The 10072-nt window shown below is 34.0% G+C and overlaps 1 protein-coding gene across 1 annotated transcript; it reads left to right on the top strand.

Moving 5' to 3' along the window:
* The first annotated feature begins 451 nt into the window (after positions 1–451).
* Positions 452–2396, top strand: LOC131655155 (flotillin-like protein 1). Its single transcript, XM_058925058.1, has 2 exons — positions 452–1467; positions 1870–2396. Exons 1-2 carry the CDS (start codon positions 541–543, stop codon positions 2371–2373), a joined length of 1431 nt encoding a protein of 476 aa, XP_058781041.1. The 5' UTR covers positions 452–540; the 3' UTR covers positions 2374–2396.
* Positions 2397–10072: the final 7676 nt, after the last annotated feature.

The following is a 10072-nucleotide window of genomic DNA, read 5'->3' as shown; positions in this document are numbered from 1 at the left end:
AGTAGTTTTCATAATTTTACCATTATTCCGATATGTATTCAAAATAGTATCAATAATAAAATTATAGAAGTCTTTTTTGGTTAAAAAAAAATCATGTATGAGGTGATTACCAAACCCCTTATAACCAGCTAAAAAATATTTATTAAAAATTACATATTTTGATTTTTAATTTATTTTGAACATACAATTTTAATAGTCAAACAGTTATTATAGTTATTTAATGAGATTGAATAGTTATTTCTTTCCGAAAATAAATCAAAAGATCCGTTAAAATTTTAATAACTAGGTGCCTATTAACTATAACGATTAATTTCATGCTATTTTTTCGCCAATAAAATCTACCATTCATACTCTTAACACTTTCGCTGCAGTTTCTTTGATCCCGTTTAATTAGTCTAATACTAACAAACTATCTCTATATATAGATATTAACCCTAATACCTTACCCCATACTAATAACGAAGAAGATCACACACTCACTTTTTCACAAGTGTTTCTTTCTAATTTTCTAGGGTTTCGAAATCATTCAAAATCAACAATATGTACCGGGTAGCCAAAGCATCAGAATATCTTGTGATAACCGGAGCCGGAATCCAAGATATCAAACTTGCAAAGAAAGCATGGATTCTCCCCGGTCAATCTTGCACCGTCTTCGACCTTTCTCCGGTCAACTACACCTTCGAAGTTCAAGCTATGAGCGCCGAGAAGCTCCCTTTTGTTCTCCCCGCCGTCTTCACAATCGGTCCTCGTGCCGACGATCACGAAAGTCTCCTCAAATACGCCAAATTGATTTCACCACATGATAAGCTTTCCAATCATGTTAATGAACTCGTTCAAGGAATCATCGAAGGCGAGACGCGTGTTCTTGCTGCTTCGATGACGATGGAAGATGTTTTCAGAGGAACGAAAGAGTTTAAACAAGAAGTGTTTGCGAAAGTTCAACTTGAACTTAACCAGTTTGGGTTATTGATTTACAATGCAAATGTTAAACAGTTGGTTGATGTTCCAGGTCATGAGTATTTCTCATATTTAGGGCAAAAGACGCAGATGGAAGCGGCGAATCAAGCTAAGGTTGACATTGCGGAAGCTAGGATGAAAGGTGAGATTGGTTCGAAATTGAGGGAAGGACAAACGCTGCAGAATGCGGCGAAAATTGATGCGGAGACGAAGGTTATTGCCATGCAGAGAAGTGGAGAGGGTGAGAAGGAAGGAATTAAAGTGAGGAGTGAAGTGAAGGTTTTTGAGAATGCGAGAGAAGCTGAAGTGGCTCAGGCTAATTCTGAGTTGGCTAAGAAGAAAGCGGCCTGGAGTAAAGCGGCTCAAGTGGCTGAAGTGGAAGCTGCTAAAGCTGTGGCTCTTAGGGAAGCTGAGTTGCAAGGTGAGGTGGAGAGGATGAATGCTTTGACAACAACTGAGAAGCTTAAAGCTGAGTTTCTAAGTAAAGCCAGTGTTCAATATGAAACCAAGGTTAGTTATCTCCATGCAAATAAATGTATATAAAGTTATAACTCATGATTTGTTTATTACTATTCAATGGCCCTACATGTTGTTGCCTTTATGACCCTACAATGAGATTACAGTTGGCTTTTGATTGTTTGCTTCTCAAAAGTCAGAGGCATCCACTTGACAGAATATACATTATAAAAAGAGAAGTCGGGAATTTTTAATTGATGGGGCAGAAAATCCATTGCTAATATTCAATTTTGAGTGAAATTTGTGGTTTTCTCGTATATCAATTTGTACCTTTGCATCATAGTCTTTATCTAATTAAATTTCATGATAGAAGAGCTTTTCGTGTTTATAGGTTGTTTATTTAATGTGTCAGTATAAAACCATATTATTTGGTGATTGAAATTGTGGATGGTGTAGGTACAAGAAGCAAATTGGGAGCTGTACAAGAAACAAAAAGAGGCAGAAGCAATTCTGTATGAGAAGAAGACAGAGGCTGAAGCACAGAGAGCATTGGCAGATGCAACATTTTATGCTAGAAAGCAAGCAGCTGAAGCAGATCTATATGCAAAGAAAAAGGAGGCTGAGGGGATTATGGCACTTGGACAATCTCAAGGAGTGTATATAAGTACACTTCTGACTGCACTTGGAGGAAACTACGCTGCTCTAAGGGACTACTTGATGATAAATGGTGGCATGTTTCAAGAGATTGCAAAGATTAATGCTGAGGCAATTCGTGGACTTGAGCCTAAGATAAGTATATGGAGCAATGGTGGTGATAATGGTGGGGGAATAACAGAAGGTGGTATGAAAGATCTTGCTGGTGTGTACAAGATGTTGCCACCTCTGTTTAAGACTGTTCATGAGCAAACAGGAATGTTGCCTCCTTCTTGGATGGGAGCCTTGCCTGACAAAAGCACTTAACTAGCAGGATGGAAATATTAGGTTTATAGTTAGTATTAGTACCTTTCTATTTTATCCAGTAGTTTAGTAGTAGTGCCTTTTATTGTGTGATACATGTGTGCCATTCACTCCTTCTTTTATTAGTTTTGATTAGTTTAAGATTCAAAATCTTATATTATATGCTGATTTAATTTACATTTTTACATGCTTGGTACTATTATCTCATGAGATTAATTGATATACAATGGAGTCACTAAACCAATTCCTATTTGGGTCAGAGGCGACCAAGTAATTAATAAGCAGCTGCGCTGACCAACCGGTCTGATTTAAGCAGCAATGCTGATCAAGGAAGGTGGCAACAGAACAATTGAGTCATCTTGTTTCCTTGTTGTCTTACTGTTGTTTGTGAAGGATGTCAATGGCAAAAATTCTTTCCCATTTGAGTTATTTCATGCATAAGCCATGATAAAACATGGTGGACCAAAGAACACTGATAACTAAATGTATCACAAAGATCTCAACCAAAACAACGGTACCATATTAAAGTGGAAGCTTGAGAGTTAAAAATGAATCATATTAAAAGATTTGTAAAATGAATAGAGTGCTAAATACATAAAGTTGAGAACTAACCAACTATCAACTAAGTGTGTGTTTGGAAACCAAGTCTATCACCGCTACCGTGTGTTTAATGCCATATCCACCGTGTTTTCTTGAAGCAACAAAAGCTTTTGGCAAACGTACGGTCTCACCGTGATTTTGAACAAATCCCAAACATAGGGTAAATCTAACCTTCTAACTGAGTTGTTACTCTAAACAATTACTATCACATTAAAGAAACTAATTAATGCTAACTAAACTTAAGAGGATCCCGAACAACTAATAAATATTAGGAAAACTAAAATCATATTTTGACTGCCTCTCTGGTGTGGGGTACCACCGATGAGTCCATTGAGATAAACCTGCACAATAAAAAAAGCATCTTTCAGAAAGCCTTGAACTAATGCTCTAATTCCTAGAGTATGTTTTCTAACGGTAGGAAATGCATAACAGATGGAAATGATGTCAAAACCAATGTGCTAAAACGTGATAGCTCCTAACAATGACATATTGTAATGCTTAGCAGCCTCAGCTCATTCATAGTTCCCAACAATGACATATTGCAATGCTAGCTCATTCATAGTTCCCAACAATGACATATTGCAATGCTTAGCTATTTGATAGTTCCTAACCAATGTTTAAAAACTCTAGAGTTTACACGGTAGGGGCGGATCCACCCTTAAGTAGAAAACTTGTGATGTGCGTTATTTTTATAGACTAGAAAACACACATTAGGAAACAACAAATTAGAATTAGAATCACTTGTGATGTAATGATTTTAAAATTGATTGCTTGCTTTTTATAGACTAGAAAACTTGTGATGTGTGTTATTTTTAGTCCAACTTTTTTTATTACATTTCTTATTACTAAAATTAGAATTAAAACTATTACTATTACTGTAATTAGAAATTAATATAAAACGATAAATAGACTAACATAATAGTTGTTGCTCTAACTTCTGCACGAGAAATATTTGTTGCTAGACTAACATAATAGTTGTTGCTCTAACTTCTAAACGAGAAATATTATATATTTACATAACTTTAGCTATAAATTATATAATTTATGTTCTATGTTTTTTTTAAAATTTAAATAATATTTTAATATTACTTTGATAAATATCAAATCAATTTTATCGAACAAAACAACACATTCTCTATCAATTTGATTTGATAAAAATGGTCAGGTTCATAAAAAAATTACAAAAATTATATTTTATTAATTATTTTTAAAAAAACATATTAAACTAAACTTGATTTTTTACATTCTATCACAAATCACAAGTATAAAAGGTCCTGGCTCCGCCATGGAAACAACGGATGATTGAAAAAACGTAACTCAAGAATCGTAGCACGGAACGTAAGTTTCTAATAATGATAAAAAAAAAATTATATAAGCATAATTTTATACACATGTAAAAAATAATCATATATAAAAAAAAAATAAGTTCTAAATCATAACCAAAACTTCATAAGTTCACCATCTATATTCATAAATTCGTAAGTTATAGTATTAATTATAATAATCAAGTAATAAGGCATGAAAAAGGAATTGGATGATAATTATTTTTATTAGAGAATAAAAATAATTATTATAGGTTGAATCATTAAAAAGTTTCTCTTTTTAGATCTGAGACAATAATAATAATGATATATTGTTATCCAAATGAATGATGTACAGGTGAGAGATAACCTAACAATTGAAGCATCACCCATGTAGATAGAAGGTTAGAAAGTGAAGCAGTTGCGAGGTAAGGAGATTGCCTTGGTGAAGGTACTGTGGGATGGACCAGCTAGTGGGAGTTTGACTTGGGAGCATGAGGATCAGGTGTGAGAGTCATACCCGACTCTGTTTACCTCAGGTAATTTTCGAGGACGAGCCCAAAAATTTAGATTAAACTATTTAATCGATTATTTGTGATTTATGGTGGATTTATGAGATATAGTTGCGTGGTAAGGAGATTGTCTTGGTGAAGGTATTGTGGGATGGACCAGCTAGTGGGAGTTTGACTTGGGAGCGTGAAGATCAGGTGTGAGAGTCGTACCCGACTCTGTTTACCTCAGGTAATTTTCGAGGGCGAAAATTCTTTAAGTGAGGAAGAGTTATAAGACTCCAAAAATTTAGATTAAACTATTTAATCGATTATTTGTGATTTATGGTGGATTTATGAGATATATTTGTGGTATGTTGCGGGGTAGTGTTACATTAAGGGATAATTGAAAATTATTTAGATTTAAATAATTGAGTTCTAATAATAATAATTAAAATAAATAGATTTTTAAGGTGAAAGGTGAATAAAGGCATAAGGGGAATAACATAAAAGGGGTCTTATGGATAACTAAGTAAAGAGGAGAAAACATAGAGAGAAGATTCATTATGTACGGTCGTGAAGTTAGTTTTGGAGAAAAGTGAAAAGCGGCTAGGGAACAAGGAGAAGAGAAGAGGAATTCGTCCCTTAGAGGTTGAAAGAGGTCAAAGTGCTAAGAATTCGAGGTAAGAAGGTAATATCGGTTTATTATGATTGATAAAGGGTTAAGGTATATATAGGTTTGTTGTATGTGTGAGTTTGATATGCCATTGATTTGATGTTTGAAGGTTGTGACCTTAAGTGTGTTAATGGTTATTTAGAAATGATGAATTGATGTTATTATGTGTTTATTTGCCTTGATTCATGTATCATATGATACAATATGTTTTAGGATTGTTGAAGGTCAAAGCTTGGGGTTTGGGGTTTGTTGAAAGGATGAAAAACAATAAAGATTGCATAAAATCGCGTGAGAAATATGATTTTTTGGGCTCTATTACGACCCGTAATAGCTCTTACGGGTGGTCGTAATAGCCCTTTGGATTTTTGTACCAGAAACGTGGAAAAAGTAAAATGAATGACTGGGAGCATTACGGGTCGTAATGGGCACTACGGTTGGCCATAACAGCTCCCTGGTTTTTGTACTGTGAAATCGTTTTGATCATAACTTTTGATCTGTATGTCACAATGACGTCTTGTTCGAAGCGTTAGAAATCTAACACTCTAAACTATAACATGATGGAGATGAGTGGATTGTATCAGTGTTATTCCTATGTCAATTATGCATGTGAAGTTGATTGTTCATATGTTGTTTTTAACTATGATATGCTTTGATGTTTTACCTCATAACTTTCAAACCGTATGTCCAAATCGAGTACCGTTCGAAACATTGGGAAGCTGGTGTGCTGAACTATAATATGATAAAATAATATGAGATATGTGATGCCTTATTTGCATGCAATTTAGTTTTAATGAATCCGGAGGGTAAAAATGACTTAAATAATTGGGGAGCAATATATGTTGGTTATGTGTAAGTGAAACATGTGAGTTTTATGTGGTCATAGTGGTGACAAGAGGTTTGTACGCAAAATTCATGGAATCCTTAAATTATGTTTATATACTTCTGTGAATTAAGTAATTCTGAGATAGAATTACGATGAGTATATGGCTCACGAGTGATGAAGGAGGATCGTGTTATGTACAAGATTATATAAAATTGTGCATTAGTTGTATGCCATGCATCATCATGTCGTGTTATATAGAGATGGGCCTAAGTGGGAATCCATGATGGGTGTCTAGTCTCATATGGACTCCAGTGGGAGTCGAGTGGAGATAAGTCGTAGTTCAAGGGAACACACATTGCTTATCCATATTTTGACAGGAATCGGGTTAATATAAATGAATCGTATTTGGTTGTGTTGGTACCGCATGCATAGAGTCATGATGGTTGAGTCACATTGCATACATTAATATGATGTGGAATGTGTACAATTAAATGTGCTTTAAATTGTGGTGTAATGATAATTGCGAAGTGCATGGTTTTATGATGCTAGAATGACAAAAGATGTTCATGTGCTATTGTGAAGTATTATGAGTATAAGGTGTTGATAAATGATGTGCTTTATATGATGATAATGTTGTTTGTAACTACTACTCTTTTCCTTGTATCTTTTATAATGAATTGTGATTACTCACCATTTCTGTTTGAATGTTACCTCCACGTGGGTAACGCGCAGGTGATCAGGAGTAGTTTCGTAGAGACTTTGAAGATAGCTTCAGAGTATTTTATTTAGTTTCGTTATTAGGAGGTGTCTTGCTGCTCTGATACGTAACATCAGGTTGGGAATGCTATATTTTGCGATTGTTATGTTCTTTTGATGTCGACATAAATTTATGATGGTTTGATTGTTAAAATAGTTTTAAATTGATGAAACTAATACTACGAGTTTTGAGAAGTTACGTATGATATTATGATGATGATTCCACTGCGAAGTTTTAAATGATACGTTGAATTATTATCATATGCATGTTTTAAATTGATGCAACCCGTGTTACGGAGCATGAATTGTTACCATGATGTTTTATGTGAAGTGTGACACGCTTTAGTGGTGATTCTACTTGAATTATTTTCGTAAATTATTTGCGAAATAATTACGGGGTTAGAAGGGTGTTAAAATATTAACTTTGGATGTACCTTCATAAGTTGTTTTGTGGATTTCCCAAGCATCCTTGGCTACAGTACAAGTGTTGATCAACCTAAAAACATTTTTGTCTACTCCATTGAATAGAGCATTCAAAGCCTTGGAGTTTCCAAGAGAAAATTTATCATCTTCATCAGACCAATCTTCTTCAGGTTTTAAGGACACATTTCATTCTTTGTCCTTTTCAACAGGATTCTCCCATCCTTTTAGAACAACCTTCCAACCCTTGTTATCCATGGATTTAAAAAAAGCCACCTTTCTGACTTTCCACCAGTCATAGTTTGAACCATCCAACAAAGGTGGTTTGTTGTTGTATCCTCCTTCTTTATCCATAGTACTAAAAAATATTCTCCCTGAAGTTCACCCAATAAACAGAATATGGTGTCTACTCTGATGCCAATTGAAATTCTAACACTTACAAAACAGATTCAAGACGGATGTCCTAACACAACATAATGTCAAGACAGACGTTATAACATTTGCTGATTGACAACACAAATATCAAAACTGAAATAAAATGCAGAATGATAAATAACACACTTAATTGTTAACCCAGATCAGTGTAACAACACCTAATTTGGGGGCTATCAATCTAGGAAGGAAATCCACAATTAGCAGTACTAGTTCAAAGTCTAAACAGTCTCAGTTTACAACTTCTCTCCTACTCACCACCCAGTGAAACTTCTACCTAGAAATCAACATCTAGACATGAGAAATCAACATCTCACTCTCATTCACCTCAATGATAAAAAATAGTCACACACCCCGTGACCAAAGGAACCAAATAGAAAGAGTATATTTTCAAATAAACAATACTTAGTCAAGAACCTTAACTAAGAACAATATTTAATCCATCTTAAAAGCTTCAATCAAGAACAATACTCAACTCTTTTTCTTAAAAGCTTCAAGAGTGAGAACACACGTCCACCTCAATGTATCAGAAGATTCATGAGTGACACAAAGAACAAAAACACACGAAGGACTTGAACTCCCCTCAAAACCTAAACCCTTATTGCACCCACGGTTTCCTTTATTTGTGAATGCTTGCTATACTAGGTTTAGCAAGTCTTCATTTATAGACTCTTGCAGTATGAGCTTGTACTTCTGAATAGAATCCAATCGTCTCCTTTTTCAATCAGCTGTAAAATCTTTACACAAAATAAGAACAAATCAAATCAAATCAAATCTAAGTTTCCTAAAAAATTCTCAATGATCCTTTTTTTTCTTCTGAAACTCGATCAAATATGTATTTCTCCTTGGCTGCGCCTGAATAAGTGTCTGAATCTTCCAGAATCTCATATTTTTCAAATATTCAAGGATTAAAATCCAATTTGAACTGTCAGGATGTTCTGGTATAGCATGTCACAATATCTGGCAGAGCATCTCTCAAAACACATATCAGTTGAACCTGTTATGACAGTTGGTCAAGATGTTAAAACATCTTGCTCAACATTAGTTAAGAACTATGTTTTAGCAAAATTATGTCATTACAAAACCATGAAAATAACACAAATTTTCTGAAAAATAGAAACATGTGTAGACATATGTAAGTCATGTGTCGACCTATATTGATGCATGTGTCGATTTGTATAAGGTTATGCGTTGACACATTCAAACATTAGTTATAGGCTTTAAAACTGCAGCACATCTGTTGACCTGAAAATCGTATGTGTCAACACATAGATTAACTTCTTTAGTATGTGTCAACCTAAGAAGTTGTATGTGTCGACACATTCAAACAGAAGCTACAAGCTTTAATATTGCAGTACATGTGTCGTCCTTTAAAAGGTATGTGTCGACACATACATTTGTGTTTTGAGCAAAAAGTAAATTTTAAAGCTTGCAATTGATTTTTAACGCTATGTAATTCATTTTTTATGCATGATACCTTTTTCAAACATGTTTTAGGTGCATGCTAAGATCCATAATGCTAAGGAGCACATGATGACTCAAAGATACCGTTCAACGTACATAAATGTTAAAGTTTTCCTAATTTTGACATCATTTAAAACATTTAATGGACAAATGCACTCACAAATGCTTCTTGACCAACACCCTTCCAAGCTTATGAACATTTTCCTCTCCTTTTTCTTTCTTTCTTTCTTGTCCTAACTCTCTCACTTTTTTTTAGTTTTCTCTCATAGAAGAATGAAATGATAAGAATGAGACTTTCGTCTTGGTTCGGGGTTATATAATGTCATGCTCAATTATCCAATTGCCCTTGTCACCAAGACTAATTCTCTAATACATGCCACTCTTGATTAGTAAGTGAATTAGCTCCCTAATTAATCCAATTATCACACTAATTCATTATTAGTGTCACAATATTGGGTATTAGGAGTCTAAGGTATTCTCATAATATTTTTTGTTTTTCTATATAGGTCGGAAATGTTAGATATGACGTTTTATTGTTTTCTTCTTGAAATTAAATATTTTATTTTTATATTAGTTTTCATTATAATGATGATATAAATTATACGAATTAATTATGGTTGATTCAGGTAGACGAACTCGCGAATAAAATTTTAGAAATTTGTTAGCCATTGAATTTCATTAGATTGATTTGATTTTTGTTCGAACTATATTTAGTTTAAATTTATCATAACTAATAAACACT

Source organism: Vicia villosa, linkage group LG3 (assembly GCF_029867415.1).
Source record: "Vicia villosa cultivar HV-30 ecotype Madison, WI linkage group LG3, Vvil1.0, whole genome shotgun sequence".
Classification (NCBI taxonomy): domain Eukaryota; kingdom Viridiplantae; phylum Streptophyta; class Magnoliopsida; order Fabales; family Fabaceae; genus Vicia; species Vicia villosa.
This window is presented reverse-complemented; position numbering and strand designations above follow the sequence as displayed.